The sequence below is a fragment of the Dryobates pubescens genome, chromosome 7, assembly GCF_014839835.1.
Source record: "Dryobates pubescens isolate bDryPub1 chromosome 7, bDryPub1.pri, whole genome shotgun sequence".
NCBI classification, from domain to species: Eukaryota; Metazoa; Chordata; class Aves; order Piciformes; family Picidae; genus Dryobates; species Dryobates pubescens.
In genome coordinates, this window is record NC_071618.1 from 34,734,530 (window position 1) to 34,756,722 (window position 22,193).

A 22,193-nucleotide genomic window follows, 5' to 3' on the forward strand; every position below is an offset into this window, starting at 1 on the left:
GAAGACTTAATACTAAATACAAAGACATCCAATAAGATGGGAAGTTTCCTGCTGATGGGCCCAGAACCACCTTCTCAATCAAACAGGTAGCCTCATTTAAAACCAGAAGTGTTTTTAAAAAACTATTTTCAAATATAAAAGCACAAAAAGGATGTCAAACAGACTCTACTAAAATGGGCAATGTGCAACTCAAACATCTAAACAAAGTTTGTCCCAGTTTGCTCAACTCTATAAAATGCAAACAACAATGAACTTGGCACCAATAACAATAAAAGAAGTACACACAAATGACCAGGATATTCCTAAGTAGCTACTGTGTTTCAGAAACATGGATGTAAAAATAGAGAGATGGTAGTAGCAGTGACCTGCCAAGTGTTTGGGACTGATGACAGCAGGGACACAACTACCTGCCTTAAGGGCTTCAACTGTTATATGAGGAAATGTATTTAAAAGTCTTCCTGCAACAACTTTTGTTCTGTTGGGACAGGAATTGGGCTAAAACAGAGTAAAGGCTGGTTGAAAGAGTCTAAAACCTCTAATTTGTCTTCCTAAATCACAAGTTTACACAAATCACTGATAGAATCTGCAATACAGAAGTCATACTCAAGGTTACCAATTTTGATGCTTTTTGCACGCTTACTATATTTTATTTGCCTCAAAAATATATGGTCTGCAGATGGTAATTGTAAAAGGCATCACTCTGTAATATTTTGGTACCAAACACAGTGTTTAAGCAAGCAACCACTCATGGCTACAATGAACTTAATGTGTTTAATGTTTTTAATCCCTATAAATCCCTATAAAGGATTGAAATCCCTATGAAAGGAATTAATTCCCATGCAAAGATGACTTCTCATGTCTTTATTTGCAACATGATACTTAAGATCTATTTAGATCTATTTGGCTGCATCCCTAAACATATTGGGACAGTAAAGCTCTAGAAGCTTATCACATGAAAATTCACGTTCAACACATTAAAGCTTGATGCAATTAAATGTGATATGCATCCTGTAAGACAAGCATTTCCAGTGGTGTTACCTCACCCTTTGCAATTCCCACTTTTCTATAAGATGCTCCACTTCACCTCCGAGAACTGCTGTGTTACTGTCATCCAGCAGCAAGAATCCATTTCTCACTTCAACAATTCCTGAAAGCTTAATTTTTGTTCCAGGTGGAGTGTTCAGGCTAGAAGCGGAAACAAAGCCAACATTTCAAATATGTCTATTAACATTTTGCCACTAAAAACATAAAACTCTACTTTTGCTTTACCTTCAACACTGCCATATTTTATATTTTAAATGATCAACAGAAACCTTTGCAATAATTCTCTCAGTAGGCACAGTATTTTTAAATAGCTTTATTGGAACACTTCCCATTCATTACACAAAAATGCCATATGGCAAATTAGATTCTAACAGAGATGAATGTTTGCAAATTGTCTGTTTGGTTAAAATCCAATTAAACAATACCAAACTAAAGAAGTGATTTGTTTAGACTAATTGAATATATCTCAAAGTCAGTTGTCTACAAATAAGCTCCTCATGCCAGGGTGTGTTTGTCGTTAATAAATAGAGAACGGTTAAGCATCTGATTTTAAACTTTTAATGTAGGAGAAAAAGATATGTTGGTAATGTATAGAAAGTACATGTACAGTATCCTTCTAACAGTAACGAAGGAGAGCTTGCATCATTACTTCAGTGATGAATTCTCTGACATCTCTGAGATTTTAACAAAAAGCTTTCAAATTATGTCTTCTGATGGCTGCTGTTCTTTAAATATTTTGTGATCTGGAACCTACTTACACAGGTATCTGTTGGCCTTCCTTTTCTGCTCTCCTCATACTTACACTGGAACATGATATTCTAAGTTATGCTGGCTCAAGCTAAAACCGGAATATCATTGTCTGTGTCAGTTTGGGCTGGGTGCCTCTTACTGCTGCCACATGGGATGCTCCGGGTGTTCAGCACAGTGGGTGGACACAGGAAGCTGCGTATTTCATTCCCTTCATGTCCTGCTCCCTATAAATCTATCAGCAAGGTCTCACACTTCCTCTTTCTTCCCTTGCTGCTCCTGTGGGAGATGCTCCCTATCTAGTAATGGAAGGGGAGTTATCTCAAGGCCTCTTAGGCCTGGCTAGGCCTAATGCCAGGAGGAAAAGAGGGAAGGGCAATCTCAGATCTGGCGAGCTAAGATTAGCCTAACAGCAAAGGTGGGGAAGAAAGAGCCCTGGGGGTTTTGGATATACCCTCAGGCAGGGAGAAGGGAAATGCTGGGATACTTCTGGGTGTGCTGTAAGGGACTCTGTATGCTTCAGGTTCCTTTTTGTCACTATGCTTGTAGCTTCTGTAAAACACTCACTGCTTTTCCATTTAAACTTTCCATCACTTCTGCAATCCATTTGTCTGAGTCTCATTTTTTCTGCCCCAGTGAGAGGCAAGAGAGGCCTCAACCTGGAACAGTGTTCTACCTTTTAAGACAAAATTACTCTAAATTACAAGCTGGCTCCAGCTCAAAAGGAGCAGTTTGACAGTAAAAGAAAACATTCAAATATGAAGTATGCAAGTGTTGCACCTAGCTAGAGAGAAAGAGAGGAAGATCTTTTCTTTAAATCAATGTAACCTGAATTTGAACAAAGAGCAAAAAGGCATACCATGACTCAAGAGACTAAACACTAAGTTTCAACATCTCCATAACCAAACACACACAAAATTCCCATGTTCAACAGTAATTAGCTCTCTGACCCTTCATTTTTAACTGAAGAAATTTTTTACTAATTCAATCCAATTTAAAGCTTTGCCCACTGTAAAGCAGCACTAGTGACATTAAATTAGGTGTCTCAGCCTCGTGACATTCTTGCTACAGAAGTCAAGTGAAAGATCTGCTACAGTTAAAAAACTGGAAATTTGGGTAAGTTTGCATACATCTGACATGTTGCATGCTGTGTCAACTCCAGCTCTGCAAAAATCCACTTTCTCCTATTATGCATTTTAGCATAAAAGATACCGTAAATGGCATTCTTATATGCTTTTGCATGTTGAATTTAAGGTTCTCCTTTACATACAAAATGCAAGAAGGAAGTCTGTTTTGTTTTCTTGTATTACTAAGGATGCTTTCCCATATGTTAAGGGCACGTAAGCATAAAACCCAAACTTTGAAAAGAAAGTTTTTCACCTTATTTTTGACATGCTACTGTATTCCACAGCCGTGCAGCTCGTGTGTCCATCGGTCATCTGTAAGCGTAACATTCTGGGAGCAGCCTGAGATTCTTCGTTATCCTTTGGTGCAGCGACATTGCGTATTTTCTGTATTTGCAGAACACACGGCCCTTCCAGCTACGTATGCAAAGAAGGGAAGATAAAACTGTTATGACCATTAAGCAAACACACTGTAATATCTAGACACACTAAGAGATGCCCTGAGGCAAAGGAAAGGGTTATTTGATTGGGCAGTAATGTTCAATTCCTGTCATTCATGCACTATAAGGTTCTAAAGCACAACGAAAACACCAGGCTTTATGATGCTTCACACATCTCCATGATACCAACTGTGGAAAAGAAGTGAACCAGAAGAGCTGGGGGGGTGCTAAACAAGCGAACTAAGTCACAAACATTGTCACTTCCAAGATACTAGGGAGTCCGGATAAGATTTCACATGCTGTGCTGCAGGGTCACACTATTCTTAAGGAAGAAAGAGCCTCAAAGACTATTTGGCTGTATCAGGAGTACCTTTCAAGTACAATTGCTTTGTAAACACTAACTAGAAACACATCTTTTTGTAAAAGAGGTGTGATCAGAACCTAGAAACTTCAAGAGACACTGCTATCTGTTGGTTACTTAAAAATGCTGCACCAGAAGATGCAGGGCCAGCAGATGAAATGAGGAGACTCTGCAGCTTTATTCTGCTCTGGTGAGACCTCACCTGGACTACTCCATCCAGGTCTGGAGCCCTCAATACAGGAAGGACATGGACCTGATGGAGCGGGTCCAGAGGAGGGCCACGAAAATGATCAGGGAGTTGGAGCACCTCTGCTACAAAGACAGGCTGAGGGAGCTAGGGTTGTTCAGCCTGGAGAAGAGGAGGCTTGGAGAGACCTAATAGTGGCCTTCCAGGACCTGAAGGGGGCCTACATGAAGGATGGAGATTGTTTACAAAGCCCTGTATTAATAGGATGAGGGGCAGTGACTTCAAACTAGAGAAGAGTAGATTTAGATTGGAGGTTAGGTTACTATGAGGGTGATGGAAAATTGGAACAGGTTGCCAGGGAAGTGGTTGTTGCCCCATCCCTGGAGATATTCAAAGTAAGGCTCAACAGAGCTCTGAGCAACCTGATCTGATGTAACAACTATTTTCACTGTAAGATAAAGATGAGTACTTCAAGACTGGAGTAAATCCTAACACAGAAATTGGGAAGTGTATAACTAATCTTAAACAGGAATCAAAGTCACTGCCAACTTATGTTGTAACTGCTTACCATTGAAGTGGTGGTAGTCAGAAAGCACCTCTCCAAGTTCAAAAATTAAATGCTTTCTGAATTTTTCCTTTCTGGAATGGATGCTTCCATTTTAATGGGATATAAATAAAAAACTTTAATTGTAACATCTTTGCTAAATTTACATGTTTTAATGTTACAGTCCTTGAAATTGTATTCTATTAATAATACTTAACAGGTATGTATGGTATATTGTCATCTACACGGATGGGAGGGTTCAGCTTCTCCAAATCCTATTCAAATGTGGCCATCTTGTGGCTAAGGTTGGTAATATTGACTTCTTTTTTTTAAGCCATACAAAACACAGATGCAACTTCATGAATAAAACATGCCTGTGTATTAATGACTGAAGTTGATAATCACTTATAATTGTCAAATACTCATGTTTCACACCATAATTCTCTGCCAGCTTTTACACAAATATTTACTTATTACACTAAAACTACAGAATAAAGTTATTTGCTATGCAGGATTTGTCTACATTCCCATTCAATTAAACAATACTGAACTTAGTCTTGAATTAGAGGAGCAATAGTACCATATAATTTCTACTTTTTCCTCAAGCATTTATGAACAACAAATTACTACTTTCTACTGAAAGACTATATTAACAAATCACTCCTGTCCCAATCATATTCTTTACTTGCATAAAGTAAATACTCTCCTTTATAAACACACATTTCTGTAACATCAGGTATTTGTGCACATTGCAAGCTAAAGGACACAGTCTAAGGCTGTGCCAGGGGAGGTCTAGGCTGGTGGTTAGAAGTTCTATACAGAGAGAGGGATTGCCCATTGGAATGGGCTGCTCAAGGAGGTGGTAGAGTCACCACCACTGGAGGTGTGCAGAAGGAGACTTGATAGGGTGCTTGGTGCCATGGTTTAGTTGATTAGGTGGTGTTGGATGATAGGTTGGACACGATGATCTTGAAGGTCTCTTCCAACCTGGTCTATTCTATTCTATTCAGTAGCACTTACAGTCAGATTTGTTTTAAGGGACTCAAAACCAAGAAACTAGACTACACTAAAGAAAGTTACAGTACACTAAGAGTCTGAGCTTAAAATTACAAATAGAAATAATTTTCAAAGAGACTCTCTCTGTGCAATCATTACTTCCTTTCAAAACCTGGAAAATTATCACCCTCCAGCAGCTGGTTTGTAGGTGTTTCCTTTGGCCTGGGGGAACACCTTTGCTCTTTGGTTTAAGAATAATTTTCTAAGATCTATGACCAAGTAAAGAGAGTTAATTACAGTAGGACCAAGTAAATATTACTAGAATTTGACATGCAAGATATCTTGACTCCTTATCAATAACTGACTGAAGTAAGTAGGTCCTTAACATTTAACAAATACCATTTGTTAAAGAGCAGTCTTAAAGATCATTAGGGACCACAGTCATCTTCTGGTTCCTCCAGCTTTTCAAAACTCCTGCTGCTGTTGTCAGGAAAAAAAGAAAAATAACCTTTCTTCTCTCTGCATTTTCTAATTATTAAAATGGAAGAAGCCTGATCTCTCTAAACTATCTTATAATCAGGGAAACATAAATACCTCCAAACAAAATCATAGCTCTACACAATAAGAAATAAAGTTTGAAAGAACTTTTACCAGAAAGTTTGTTTAGTAAGTTGCATATACAGACTGCTGCACGTCCAAAAATTATGATCCTGTAATACACTAGCTCAAGTGTACCCTTCATATCTGAACTTATAGTTCAGATGTTATATGCTCCTGCAGTGGTTGTTGCAGAAGCCAGTGTTTACAGCAGTCACCATTCCAATTAGACAGTATCATCAGCACAAAACCCTAATCTGAACACCTCTTAGCAGCCTTTCTAATCTGTCTTGTTCCCTTAAAACAAACCCTCCTTGATTTATCACTATTTGAGTTTCAACAGTGATGATATGTGCTTCCCCAGAACTTCCATAACAGTGATACAGACTGTCAGTATTTGAAAGAAATAATTTGAATTTCGACCTTCTACTGGGTTTAAAACAATTCCTTCATTTATCGACTCTCTTACCTGTGTGTAAGAAAGAAAACAGGAAAGGTGTACTGAAGGGGCTACATTTAATTTTCATCTAAATATACTGGAATGGGCTGCCCAGGGAGGTGATGGAGTCGCCATCACTGGAGGTGTTAAGAAGGAGACTGGATGGGGTGCTTGGTGCCATGGTTTAGTTGATTAGATAGTGTTGGATGATAGGTTGGACACGATGATCTCAAAGGTCTCTTCCAACCTGGTTTATTCTATTCTAACCTGTTTTGTTATTTGCACAAGAATAAAGGTGAGGAGAAAATTAATTTGGATATGATGTCAAGATCAAACAGGTTAATTACTCTTAAGTGATAGAAGTAAGCTACTAGGAATTATATTTAAGTATTTGAAAGTTGTGATACAAAAAGAACAAGTCCTCTCTTTATAAAGCCTAGTGGGCAAACTAACCAGTTATCTATTTATCCTGTAATGTATTCAAACTTTGTGATCTTTGGTGGGTGAAATAATGACAAAAATCAGATTAAAGCATCTAACAAGGCTGTCATCATACAGATATCACAGAACACCGAAAAATTTCAGTAAAAATATATCTACCTTTTCCACCTTTCCACCATTGATGTCACTGGGGAGGAATTTCTTGCCAATCGTTCTTAAATCTGTCTGAAATTAATACAGAAGACAAGAGAACATTAACCTAAACTACCCTGTTACCATAAAAGAGGAAAGAGTATTTATTCCATAGTGCCAACTATTTATGGATGATAAAAGAAATTATTTTCCTTTTTAAACTGTATTCTTAAGCACATTTTCAAAAATCATTGAAATGCTTTTAAATAAATGACACAAAACGACTATGTTTAATTATTAGACACAACACCGAAGTTTAATAGCAATAAAGGTCTGTCTTTGCTCTTCATCAGGCACTTAGACAACAACATTTTTACTGTGTGAGTTTTCACATGCACAAATCCTTCAGAAAGGTTGGAATGATTTTTGCAATCACTCCTGGAGTAAAAGTATACATCATCATTCCATTAACTGCTTTCCAACTTGGAAATGAGAAAGACAGCTGCATGACATTAGTCAGCAACAGTTCAAAATGACCAATGACATTAAAAGAATTCATATGATCAGAGGAACAAATCCCCACAAAAGCACCTTCCTCATCTAACACTGTTTGGACAAGCATAACAATTAGGGTGACGCATGACAGAAGGATGCACTGGATGGCTAAACCAGTGTGTGAAAATAGGAAATGGAATAAAAACTAATTAAACTTCACACATTAGGTTTTAGTGGGCTTATGTGTGTTACGAGAAACAATAAAGCACAGCAGTGCAGCCTAAAATACCTATGTTTTCTGAACTCCATTGCTTGAAGGAAGCTTGTTGTTTTAAAGAGAACATGCTGAAGCAGATTACTGTACTAAATCTGAAACCCCTCCTTATTTCTTATGATGACAAATGCTTCCAAAAGAAGGACCAAGTGTAATTACTACTGGAACTTGTACACTATTGCACCATTAACTGTGACTGCCAACCGCTGTGGCATCGTAATCTAGAGCTGAGCAGAACTGTATTTTAGTATCTAAAACACTGTGAACAAGTAGTTTACCCAGCTTTTCAGTGAGGAACATTAGTACTCTACCAATAGAAAATTAATTGTAGGAATGCTCCTTTTAATGTATTTACTCTGAATATCTACAGAGTGCAAAAATGCTCAACTCACTTTCTGTTGCACAAGATAGCCATAGATAGTGATAAGAAAGCACATTTGATTTTCATTCTGAGCCCACCTGATGGAACTCATCTGTCATCTGTCAGTCATTTATCTCTAAATTGCACATAGGCTCCTATCAACCATTCCTACGTGTTCCACATCCACGTAACAGCATGGTGCTCTGCAACCACAGCAGCAGAAAGGAGATATAACTTCTACAAACTCTTTGCAAGATCTTCGGTAAAATGAAAGTATTTCAAGGACTGAAGGTACATTTAAGTCTATTCCATACTTATTTAAGCAGCAATTCACACCAAAAAAACCCACACACTAGAGTCAGTTGACTTCTTGGTTTATTCTGTCTGAAACATGTCTCTAGCAGCCAAGGAATGAATTTATGAATCTGTAAGAAGGGGAATTCAAAGTCACTGTTATCCTGTCATTCAAGAGACACTGCTACTGCCTACTTACCCAACAGGCAACTTGTCTTCTGGGCATTAAACAATTGACTTAGTACCAAAAATATTGATAAGCAACCAAAACTTGCTTTGGAGTACTTGTATAGCATCTACCCCTGTACTCAGCACTGGTTAGGCCACACCTTGAGTACTGTGTCCAGTTCTGGGCCCCTCAGTTTAGGAAAGATGTTGACCTGCTGGAATGTGTCCAGAGAAGGACAACAAAGCTGGTGAGAGGCCTCGAGCACAAGCCCCGTGAGGAGAAGCTGAAGGAGCTGGGGTTGCTTAGCCTGGAGAAGAGGAGGCTCAGGGGAGACCATATTGCTCTCTACAACTACCTGAAGGGATGTTCTGGCCAGGTGGGGGTTGGTCTCTTCTCCCAGGCAACCTGCACCAGAACAAGAGGACACAGTCTCAAGCTGCATCAGGGGAGGTTCAGGAATAAATTCTTCACAGAAAGAGTGATTGCCCATTGGAATGGGCTGATCAGGGAGGTGGTCGAGTCACCATCATTAGAGGTGTTTAAGAAGAGACTGGATGGGGCACTTGGTGCCACGGTTTAGTTTATTAGTGTTGGATGATAGGTTGGACTCTATGATCTCAGAGGTCTTTTCCAACTTGGTTAATTCTATTCTATTCTAGTTTAGTTTATTTGCATTATTGGTCAAACAAATCAGAAATACAACACATACATGCACAAATGAACATATTAGTACTTGTGCCAACATATAATCACTTGGAGGTACTTTATTTGGTTTTGGGGCTTGGTTTTGGTTTATATTTTATAAAGCAGTAGTAATGCATACTAGTATGCTGCTACAGTCCAGAAACAAAATACTTGCCCTCTGCATGCTTTGTATTACATTTTCTGGAATTTTTCATTATGAGTTTGCTTTACTTTTCAAATTAATTCTGGGAACTTGTGCATGCATCCTTATGTGTGATCAAACACACGCTTGAAAGAACAGATGAAAGGAGCAGAGCAGATATTCTTTGCAGAGTGTTATCTTAAACCAACAGTGGCTGAATCTCAAATGATGGACAAAATAATCCCTAATCATTCTTGGTCACCATTTCATTAAGGAAAACAAAAAAACAAACCAAACACACACAAAAAAAAGAAAACAAACACACTAAAGAAAACCTCACATTTTTCTCTTAACAACTCTGCTAGATAGGTTTTTCCCCTAGGAACTACAGGTAGATATTACAAAGTTTACACAGTTCTACAAACAGCATACATAAGCTTTCAAAAATTCTGATTATGGATGACTGAGAAGTTTTAAACAAAGAAAGTGTAAAATTCTCAAAACTCCCCCTTGTGATTTTGATCAATTGAAAGTAATAAATACACAGATTAAGTAGCTGCCTTCTTGTCCATTGTTATTTAAAGGAAGCAGACTTACTAATGCTTCCCAACAATGTATATACTAGAATTCTGAAAAGCAGGAATTCACATAAACACTTCCCTGGAGTTCCTAAAAGTGCTGAAGTTTATTATTTCCAAGCTGTTTATATATCCTATATACTTCTGCATCCACCTGCTGTCAGGAATAATGACTACTAACACAGATTTCTACAGTAAAGAAATAAATAAACCACAACTGTTTGCAATTATCAATATGTGCACTTCAGAGAAACATTCACCATTAGTTTGAACATGCTTTAAGGAATATCATGTCCAGAAGTCAAACTATGTAAGCTGTATAATTTTGTGCTTCAATTTCATACTTATATCAGCACACAGAACTTCTGGTTTTATTACTGGTTGTACACTGACATTGCATAAACATCAAAAAAAACTTCTGCTGCAAATTAAGTTCATTTCTCTACTCCGTGTTTCAGCCTGGAAGAGGTGTTATTTCCAAATAAAACTCTAAACAGACATACAAGGAAAAAAGTAGTCTGTCCTCTATGCAAATCACAAAAACAACAGTAAACTGTTAGCCATACAAGCTTACACTTGAGTCATTAGACAGATAGTTTTTAACATGATTTGTTTAGACAAGTTTTCACAGTCACAACTTACATTAAGGGCAACTAGGATAATGTCATTTGTATTAACTTTTTCTGAAGAACTTATGCAAGCCTCAATTCCTTCATCTGAAAGATACCTGTTAAGAAAAAAACACAAAACAAATGGGCATTAGAATAGCACATAATGTACCTATTTGGCAAACATTTTTTTTCTGTATATAATACGATTATTGTCTCAAGTTTGTAATTTTTGTGCTAGTGAAAAATAGATTTGAAAGCACTTGGCACACTGCTTTATGTAATTAGTTTATTTACACTGACATCAGGTTAAAGAAGGGACAGGCTGGAGAGGTGGGCACAAGCCAACCTCAGGAGGTTCAACAAGACCAAGTGCAGGGTCCTGCATCTGGGTCAAGGCAATCCCAGGCACAAATACAGGCTGGGCAGTGACTGGCTGGAAAGCAGCCCAGAGGAGAGAGACTTGGGGGGTGCTGGTGGATGAGAAGCTCAACATGAGCTCTCAATGTGCACTTGCAGCCCAGAAAGCCAATCAGATCCTGGGCTGCATCAAGAGAAGTGTGGCTAGCAGGTCAAGGGAGGTGATTCTCCCCCTCTACTCAGCTCTGGGGAGACCCCACCTGGAGTACTGCGTCCAGTTCTGGAGCCCCTATTACAAGAGGGATATGGACGTGATGGAAGGTGTCCAGAGAAGGGCCACGAGGATGATCAGAGGGCTGGAGCACCTCTCCTATGAGGACAGACTGAAAGAGTTGAGGCTGTTCAGTCTGGAGGAGAGAAGGCTCCGAGGTGACCTTATTGTGGCCTTCCAGTATCTGAAGGGGGCCTACAAGAAGGCTGGGAAGGGACTTCTCAGGATATCAGGCAGTGAGAGGACTAGGGGGAATGGAATGAAGCTGGAGGTGGGGAGATTCAGGCTGGACGTGAGGAAGAAGTTCTTCACTATGAGAGTGGTGAAGCCCTGGAATGGGTTGTCCAGGGAGGTGGTTGAGGCCCCATCCCTGGCAGTGTTTAAGACCAGGCTGGATGAGGCTCTGGCCAGCCTGATGTAGTGTGGGGTGTCCCTGCCCATGACACGGGGATTGGAGCTGGATGATCCTTGTGGTCCCTTCCAACCCTGACTGATTCTATGATACTATTTCTTCAATTATTTCTTAAAATAAAAGGAGAGGAAGAAAAAAACAACCACACCCAAACAACACACCACCACATGCACGCTATGACACTAACAACAGCCTTCATCCCAATTAAGTTGAATAGGGTAACACTAAACACTACACAGTCCTCATGCCCATCCCCTCGACTTACAAGAGGCTGGTTTCAAAAACAACAAATCAGCTAGGCAGGCTTTACTTGATACAAGTGGCAAACTTTCAATCATGCACTTGAAAAGGCAAAACAACACAAAATTAAACAAAAGCAGAATCCCACACACAACACAAATGCATTTGTTTCTAAAAGGCAAGACTGTATGGTTGAGGCCCAAGGCTTGGAGCATATAATGGCCAGGCAGAGAGGGACCTGGGGGTACTGGTCAAGGGTAGGCTGACCATGAGCCTGCAGTGTGCCCAGGTGGCCAAGAGGGCCAATGGCATCCTGGCCTGCATCAGGAACAGTGTGGCCAGCAGGAGCAGGGAGGTCATTCTGCCCCTGTACACTGCACTGGTTAGGCTGCACCTCGAGTACTGTGTCCAGTTCTGGGCCCCTCAGTTTAGGAAGGATGTTGACTTGCTGGAACATGTCCAGAGAAGGGCAACGAAATTGGTAAGGGGTTTGGAGCACAAGCCCTTTGAGGAGAGGCTGAGGGAGCTGGGGCTGCTTAGCCTGGAGAAGAGGAGGCTCAGGGGAGACCTTATTGCTCTCTACAACTACCTGAAGGGAGGCTGTAGACAGGTGGAGGTTTGTCTCTTCTCCCAGGCACCCAGCACCAGAACAAGAGGACACAGTCTCAAGCTGCAACAAGGGAGGTTTAGGCTGGAGGTTAGGAAAAAGTTCTACACAGAGAGAGTGATTGCCCATTGGAATGTGCTGCCCGGGGAGGTGGTGGAGTAACCATCACTGGAGGTGTTCAGCAGGAGACTTGATGGGGTGCTTGGTGCCATGGTTTAGTTGATTAGGTGGCTTGGATGATGGGTTAGACGCAATGATCTTGAAGGTCTCTTCCAACCTGGATTATTCTAGTCTATTCTATGCTGTCATCCTGTAAAAAGGTATTTTTGCTTGCCTGGGCTACCAAGAGGCTGATAAAGATGGAAGTGCACTACCGTATATCGATAGCCAAATTTGGTGAAAAAGTTTAAATAAGATAAACTCCTTCACAATGACATCTGGAAACAGCATTTGTGACTTTCACTGTGGCAAGTCCAGGATCAGAATATTTCTGCAAAATTCTATGAGCATATAATAAATGTGTTCACTTTAAAACTACGTTTTAAATGCACTCAGCTAATCCATTCAAAAGGGCTGACCTATTCTAGCCTCCAAAAACACTTGGGATAAAAAAAAAAGGTAATTTTAACTGGAGTGGTCATAAATTGTGGCATTTGTTATTCATTCTGTCTAATTTTTCCTATTTGAGGCCCCAATTTTTATGTAGCTGGCAATCTGCCCTCTCCTCACAGCTCTTCATTTTATTTAAATACATCACAGTAATCATTAAATAATTCATAGTTGTTGGATATCCAGTCTGAAATATGGCACTCACCTAAGTAACTTTTAAATAACTACCAAGAAATCACCATTCCCCAAAGGATAACAGCATGATTTAAGAAAACAAGCCTAGTATACATGCAGTAGTATTAAAAATAAATATTCCTGAGTGCTTCAAGAACTACAACCCCATGCAGTGCTATAAGCTGGGGTCAGAGTGGCTGGAGAGTGGCCAAGTGGAAAGGGACCTGGGGGTACTGGTCGATAGTAGGCTGAACAAGAGCCAGCAGTGTGTCCAGGCGGCCAAGAAGACCAATGGTATCCTGGCCTGTATCAGGAACAATGTCACCAGCACGAGCAGGGAGGTCATTCTGCCCCTGTACACTGCACTGGTTAGGCCACATCTTGAGTCCTGTCTCCAGTTCTGGGCCCCTCAGTTTAGGAAAGATGTTGACTTGCTGGAACATGTCCAGAGAAGGGCAACAAAGCTGGGGAGGGGTTTGGAGCACAGCCCTATGAGGAGAGGCTGAGGGAGCTGGGGTTGCTTAGCCTGGAGACAAGGAGGCTCAAGGGAGATGATCTTGCTGTGTACAGATACCTGAAGGGTGTTTGTAGCCAGGTGAGGTCTTGGTCTTTTCTCCCAGGCAACCAGCACCAGAACAAGAGGACACAGTCTCAAGCTGTGCCAGGGGAGGTTTAGGCTGGATGTTAGGAAGACGTTCTTTATAGAAGGAGTGATTGGCCATTGGAATGGGCTGCCCAGGGAGGTGGTGGAGTCGCCATCACTGGAGGTGTTTAGGAAGAGACTGGATGGGGTGCTTGGTGCCATGGTTTAGTTGATTAGATAGTGTTGGATGATAGGCTGGACTCAATGATCTCAAAGGTCTTTTCCAACCTGGTTAATTCTATTCTATTCTAGTTTAGTTTATTTGTATTATTGGTCAAACAATTCAGAAATACAACATAACACCCACATCATCAACATATAAACAAGACAAATCATTTGAAGGAAAACACACTTTTTTGATTCTAGCCCTGTCAATATTCCCAGTTGTGCTCTAACCCAGACACTTGACGGGATCTAACTGTCCAAGTGAAGCAAAGTCTAAGGGACCAGAGCACCATTAAAATAAAAAAAAAAAATGAGAGAAAACACAGCACCACACACAAACTCATCCACCCTTCCCCCCAAAAAAAATTACCCAACAAAAAATCCCCTCAACATACAAACAAACAAAAACCCACCATCCCAAAACCCAGATGCACTGAATGGGGGAGTGGGGAAATGCATATATTAAAAAAAAACAAACAACAAAACCCAAACAAAAAATCCAACAGAAACTACACACACCTTAAGACTCTCTTTTCTATAACAAAGGCAGAACAAGGGGCAAGACTTGGTGGCCTGAATGGAAACACCAGATGTCCCATTTGAGTGACTCTGAGCTCAAGTACTATGCCTGTGCAAATTCAGGTAACTACTGTGCATTAGTTGATCTCATTAGCTGTAAAAGTAGAAGAGGACTCCCACTCTGTGCCAGAGGGAACTAGAACACATTCATCCTACAGGCATTATACTACTCTTGAGGCTTCAACTGTGAATGAATTACACCAACAGACTTCCTAGAAAAAGCAGTATCATAAACTCTGCAAGTTTACCTTCTGCCATATCCAGCATAAAATTGCATGCAAGTTCAACAGCAGGGGTTAGGGGGAGTACAAAGTCCATAAGCTGAGTTTTAGGCCATCAGGCATGCAGTGGAATGATTCCTCATTGTGCTCCTAACACAAACAAAGCCATTCCTCAATTGTACTGAAGCTAGGAGGTCTCCAATTCTCCCACATAGTTACCTAGCCTTGTATTTAGATGTAAGCACCACCATTTTCCAAAAAGGAGAAACCATAATCTCACCTAGAATTAAAATTCTCCCTGTATAGGACAAGATTAATTCTGCTACCTCAAAATTCCTTGTTGAGTCATGTTTTACTTCCTCAAGTGAAGACTAAACCACACCTGTCATAATCCCTCACTGCTGTAGTCAAGAATGTCCATTTGAAACTTTTTGTATCAATTTCTACATGATTTTTCAGTTTGTCTCATTACTTTGGCGATTGTAGATACCAAATCTTGTCTCTCTTGATGCGAATCAACCAAGATAAAAATCACCTTTGCTCCCAGACAACAGAAATGTGTAATGGGCAGAAGCCACAGGGTAACAACTCTCTGGAATGTGCACAGACAGGATCATCTCTACCCCAGAAAGGGAGGACGGTGAAAATGCAATGGATTCACCACCCGGCATGATAAATCCCTGATGTGTATTGTGTGTGCAGGCAGATAAAAGGAGAAGGAGGAGGTGGAGGACGCCATCTCCGCAGGACCCCTGTAAGCACACAAGGAATACACAGGAAGAGTCCTTGGGGACAAAACCTGGACACATACGTAAAAAAACTGTGACTAAAAGAACGGTATAAAAGACCTCAGCGATGCCTGCTCAGAAGAAGAAAAACAAAGAGAGAAAAAGACACAGAAGACACTATGCAGCCTGGAAGCAGTCCAGGAAACCTCTCTTCACCACCACCAGCAAAGCTGTACACCTAAGTTCTGCCTGCTGTAACTCAGAGAAAGGACATCTTTACTGAAGACACCACATTTTGGAGGCTGCTCAGAGAAGGACTTGGACTTAGGGATCTCTCTCTCCCCGCCTCCAGGGAGGGCAGCACAAGCCAACAAGGATGACATCTCCTCCAAGACAAAGCGGCAGCACCCTTCCTCAGACCCAAACCATCTTGGGGGGTTGTGGGGCATGGTAATATAATGCCTTAGATCCAGCAAGATCTAAGTTCTCCTTTAAGAGAAACTTTTCTGTTTAGAAGAAGCAACTGTCCTGTTTGTGTCTTGACCTCGTAAGATAAGTGGAAAAGGAATGTATGCTTGTTATTGTAGACTAGCTGGAAGACTTTGACAGGATGTGTTGTTACCAGGGTGGATACAATCTCTTATCAAAACTGGATTGTTGATTTTATTGCCTTTGCTATATTGTTAATATTACCTTGCTTGCTTTTATGTACGCAAAGAACGTTAGAAAGGTCGATCAAAGGTGTGGTTTATTACAAAAAGGGGGAGATGTAGGAGAAGGGCTGGTTTTGGATAGCTTTGGAACAGCTATGTTTTGTGTTTTGCCCTTGAGTTAGGAATGCACACCTTATCAGTAATTGAGAGAAAGAGAGAAATGTAGGGGAAGATTTGCCCTTGCTTGAGTTAGAGAAGGCCCTTTAATCTTTGACGTAGATACAAGCATCTTGTAACTGAAGAGCAAGACTTGGAAGAATTTGGTTGGTTGTGTTGAAATATTGTTTTGTTATTTTAACCTATTGTATGCCTTAATTACACACATGCCAGTAGAAAATAACCAATTACAATGTGACACACATGCTTTCTAAAAGAGTATATAACCTTGCTGTGTAATGTAATAAATGTCTTTGCCAGGTAACATCTTGGCCTGGAAGCTGTGCTTGCAGTGACTCTGGGGTGATCGAACACCAAAACCATATTACTACAAGGGGGGCACAAGGAATAAAATGGCACAGAAATGTTGCTGCCACAATCAACACTACTTGTATTTTCAAGAAAATTTTAAATAAAAAAGTTTAAAACCAGCCCACACAGAAAAAAAACCCACAACACAAAATCATACTGAACTTTCCTCTATGAGGACTGTTAACTGGAATAATACTCAGTGCAAGAACTTTTGATTTCCAAGGGAAGGGGGGGAAAAAAAGACGAAAGGACGAAAGAAAAGACGAAAGGACGAAAGAAAAGACGAAAGGACGAAAGAAAAGACGAAAGGACGAAAGAAAAGACGAAAGGACGAAAGAAAAGACGAAAGGACGAAAGAAAGAAAGAAAGGACGAAAGAAAGAAAGAAAGGACGAAAGAAAGAAAGAAAGGACGAAAGAAAGAAAGAAAGGACGAAAGAAAGAAAGAAAGGACGAAAGAAAGAAAGAAAGGACGAAAGAAAGAAAGAAAGGACGAAAGAAAGAAAGAAAGGACGAAAGAAAGAAAGAAAGGACGAAAGAAAGAAAGAAAGGACGAAAGAACGAAAGAAAGGACGAAAGAACGAAAGAAAGGACGAAAGGACGAAAGAAAGGACGAAAGGACGAAAGAAAGGACGAAAGGACGAAAGAAAGGACGAAAGGACGAAAGAAAGGACGAAAGGACGAAAGAAAGGACGAAAGGACGAAAGAAAGGACGAAAGGACGAAAGAAAGGACGAAAGGACGAAAGAAAGGACGAAAGGACGAAAGAAAGGACGAAAGGACGAAAGAAAGGACGAAAGGACGAAAGAAAGGACGAAAGGACGAAAGAAAGGACGAAAGGACGAAAGAAAGAAAGAAAGGACGAAAGAAAGAAAGGACGAAAGAAAGAAAGGACGAAAGAAAGAAAGGACGAAAGAAAGAAAGGACGAAAGAAAGAAAGGACGAAAGAAAGAAAGGACGAAAGAAAGGACGAAAGAAAGGACGAAAGAAAGAAAAGAAGAAAGAAAGAAAAGAAGAAAGAAAGAAAAGAAGAAAGAAAAGAAAAGAAGAAAGAAAAGAAGAAAGAAAAGAAGAAAGAAAAGAAGAAAGAAAAGAAGAAAGAGAGAAAAGAAGAAAGAAAGAAAAGAAGAAAGAGAGAAAAGAAGAAAGAAAGAAAAGAAGTATCCACCAGACTTCTTTCTAGTACATGTTTTCAAACAATCTCAAAGGTCATAAATTACAGTAACACAGACACTTCAATTGATTTCAAAGGAATTATAGCAAGTAATGCTGCATGAGTCACGCTGGGATTTTGTGGCCTTGGAACATTAATACAAATTTTAAAAAAGAAAAAAAAGAAAATCAGTTCACAACCAAATGAGTATAAAGCTGCTGCAAATGCTTGAGACTGTCATTTGTGCAGCATTCTCTTGAGAAAGCACACCAGAAAAAAAGAGGAAAATAATTTTTTTACTTCAATTCTGCCATATAATGCTTGTTGAAGCCCTAGGAATGCCTCACCTATTCCTCCCCTTACCTCCCAGTTCTGCTCATCTGAGACACGCACAATCCTCTTAGCAACAGCTGTTGTCAGAAGAGCACCTCCTATAAAGTATCTAGATTCTTATCCTACCTTCAAAGGAACATTAAAACAAGCCATTAGTAATGAATCAGAATTTTCTGAGTGAACCATTCACATATAAACCCAAATCTGCAATTTTTCTGTCAAAATGTTCTTGATATACTTCTTTGAAATACAGATTTCAGTAATTCTTCCTTTGTAATACACAGAAAAACACATTACATCAGTGACAAGCAGAGCCGTTTTCCCACTGCTTCATATCACATATGATATCAATTTAATAACACACTTGTGCACATTACAGGTGTTCACATTCTTCTTTTCAGTACTTCCCATTGCTGAGGGCTCTAACTCTGTAGTACCAATCTCATCTGCACCTCTATCTCCTTTTATCTTCTGCTTTACTTCATCAAGAACAGATTACACTTGACATGTCCTAAACAGAAATATTTCTGTGCTGCTACACTATTACCACCCTATGGCTGACACACTGAAGAAATTGGTGGTATCAAAGAAGATGCATTTTTGCTGGTCTGCTCTACACCACTGCTTCACAGTATCACTAAGGTTGGAAGAGACCTCCAAGATCATCAAGTCCAACCTGTCACCACAGACCTCATGACCAGACCATGGCACCAAGTGCACGTCCAATCCCCTCTTGAACACCTCCAGGGACGGTGACTCCACCACCTCCCTGGGCAGCTCATTTCAATGATGACTGACTGACTCGGTGAAGAGATACTTCATCTGCAAGCAAACATTCATGTGCATCCACACACATTTTAGGATGTTTAAAATTACAGCTTTATTCTAAAATTCAATCCTACAGGTAATCAATTTCCCTAGTAATATGTGTTTTTCACAGCCTTCTTGGATTTTCCTTTTCTCTGTAATTAACAGTTCATCTGTGAGTACAAATCTTCAATCTTTCATCCTTCTCCTATCCTTTTTTTACATTTTTCTAGAAATCCTCTCTGTTTCCTACCATCTCTACCATTAATATTTTAATAAGAAGCTTTCTTTAAGGGAAGTAAATAAGGGAAATTAATAAACACACTCAATAAAATTTACATAATTCAGCTTCAGAAATCTTTGCAGAATCACTGTGATCCTGCAGCCAAAACCACAAACTGCACTAATGGTACTCCTTGTGATTGAGTGTGAGCCACATGAAACAATGTTGAATTTTATAGTATTTTTTATACAGCTATTTTCAATGTGTGCATAAAGAAATCAGGATGTTCCTTAAGCAGACTTATACAACCATGCCCTTAAAAAAGGATAAAGTTTAAAAGGAAAAGAAAACAAAACAAAATTGGAGAGCTTTCAAATTTCTCATGCTTGGTAACACCACAAAAGAAAAGAGAATATATTTAACAACAAAGCAAAGTACAACTTCAAAGAATGCACCACTACCACACCACCACTGGGTGCCAGTATTGTTCTGTTACAGAAGAAATGTATCTCCTATACCAGCTATTTTAAAAACTCGGAGTTGTCTTAATAGGGTCTCAAATTGTTCTGCTGAATTTCAGTTGCACTGCAATGTCACAAATTTTATTGAGGGGCTATCATTAGAGATGCTAGAAAACCCACAACAAACATTTTAAAACATTTTTATGCTAAATATGAAAACTGGATTTTAAAGGAGGTTTCTTCATACCCTATAACCTGCATAACAATACTAGGAAGGCAACTGACACCATTCTTCTCTTCAACTTCTGAGCTTATTTAAAGGATAATACAGTATTATACAAACAGACAAAATAAAAACAGGGCTTAAGGGCAAAAAATGTTAGGGAAGCCTTTAGAGAGATTCAATAGCCCTGCCAAAATTTGGGCCAACTGTTGCTTTATCCACAAGGTAAACGTCAGTAAGGAATGGCAAATGTACATTCAGTGGCACACTTAACAATTTTACTATTTTTCCCACAACCAGAAAATTCACACAGGATGACAGGATGTTAGGGGCTGGAAAGGACCCTCCACTGGCAGAGCAGGGCCATAGAATCTAGAACAGGTAGCACAGGAATGCATCCAGATGGGTCTTAAAGTCTCCAGAGAAGGAGACTCCACTACCTCTCTGGAGAGTCCATTGCAGGGCTCTGTGACCCTCACAGTGAAGAAGTTCCTCCTTATGTTGAGGTGGACCCTCCTGTGCAATAGTTTATATTCATTGCCCCTTATCCTAGCACAGAGTGCAAGTGAGAAGAGCCTGTCCCCTCCCTGTTGACACCCAGCCCTCAGATATTTATAAGCATTTATTAAATCCCCTCTCACTCTTCTCTAGACTAAACAGCCCCAGGTCTCTCAGCCTTTCCTCATAGGGCACATGCTCCAGTCCCCTAATTACCTTTGCACTCCTCTGTTGGACTCTCTCAAGTAGATCTCTGTCCCTCTTGAACTGGGGAGCCAAAAACTGAACATGATAGTCCAGGTGAGATCTCACCAGAGTAGAGGGGGAAGAGAAACTCCCTCGATCTGTTGGACACACTCCTCTTAATGCACTCCAGGATACCACTGGCCCTTCTTGGCCATGAGGGCACACTGCTGACCCATGCATAACTTGTTACCCACCAGGGCTCCCAGGTCCTTCTCCACAGGGCTGCTCTCTAGGAGATAGCCTCCTAACCTGTACTGGTGCAGTTTATTATTCCTTCTCAGATGCAGGACTCTGCACTCGCCCTTGTTGAAACTCTCTGCCCAGCTCTGCAGTCTGTCCAGGTCTCGCTGAATACCTCCTCAGCCTTCAGGCATATCAGCCAAGCCTCCCAGCTTGGTATCATCAGCAAACTTGCTGAGCAGACACTCTTGTCTGTCCGCTCATCAATGTCATTGATAAAGACGTTGAACAGGACTGGACCCAGCACCAATCCCTGGGGGACTCCACTAGTTGCAGCTCTCCATCTGGACTTGGCACCATTGACCACCACTCTTTGGACTCTATTTTGTAATCAGTTCCTAATCCACCTCACTGTTCTTCTATCCCACACTTCCTGAGCTTGCTCACGAGGATGTTACGGGTGACAGCGTCAAGGTAGACTACATCCACTGGTCTCCCTGCCTAAAACGGTCACATACCCATTCAGTTACAACATCATAGAAGGCTATCAGATTAGTCAAGCATGATCTCCCCTTGGTAAATCCATGCTGGCTACTTCTAATGATCATCTCTCTTCCAAGCGCCTAGAGATGACCCTCAGAATGAGCCATTATTTTTCCAGGGATGGAGGTGAGGCTTACTCATCTGTAGTTTCCTGGAACCTCTTTCTTGCCCTTTTTGAAGACTGGAGTGACACTGGCTTTCCTCCAGTCCTCAGGCACCTCTCCTATCTACCAGGATTTTGCAAAAACAATGGAGAGTGGTAGAGCAACATCATCAGTGATCTCTCTCAACACTCTTGGATGCCTCTCATCAGGGATATCTAACCTTCTGTTGCCTCTTTTCTGCACACCTAACGGAGAAGAAACTGTTTTTTTTCCTTTCTGCAATCACATTTAAAGACTTACTTTCTGTATCTTGTACATCTGGTGTATCTTCCTCTATACCCTGTACATGTATCAGTGACCATTGCTATCCAACTGTATTGCTGTTCTCCTAACATTTTTCCAATTTGTTAACATCACTTTGAACTCTGACCCCAAGCACAAATTCACATTCCCAAGGAGCTTTATCTTGTATTTAAGCTTATTACTTCATGCTCCATCATCCAGATGTTTAATGACAGTATCAAATAAAACTTGACCTAGAACATGCCTTCACGAAGCCTCAGATTTTGACAGCAAAT

At 40.4% G+C, this 22,193-nt stretch overlaps 1 protein-coding gene across 3 annotated transcripts in view; it reads right to left on the bottom strand.

Annotated features, from left to right (window-relative positions):
- TDRD3 (tudor domain containing 3) overlaps window positions 1-22,193 on the bottom strand; it is a 119,230-nt gene that overhangs the window by 54,187 nt on the left and 42,850 nt on the right. Inside the window, exons 2-5 of one of the 3 annotated variants that reach the window (XM_054163051.1) lie at window positions 10,692-10,776; window positions 7,080-7,145; window positions 3,172-3,332; window positions 1,044-1,185 (exon numbers count right to left, since the gene is read on the bottom strand). In XM_054163051.1, the coding sequence (XP_054019026.1) occupies window positions 1,044-1,185; window positions 3,172-3,332; window positions 7,080-7,145; window positions 10,692-10,776 (454 nt within the window). The remainder of the gene's footprint in view (window positions 1-1,043; window positions 1,186-3,171; window positions 3,333-7,079; window positions 7,146-10,691; window positions 10,777-22,193) is intronic. The other 2 variants (XM_054163053.1, XM_054163052.1) reach the window with 2 other exon arrangements.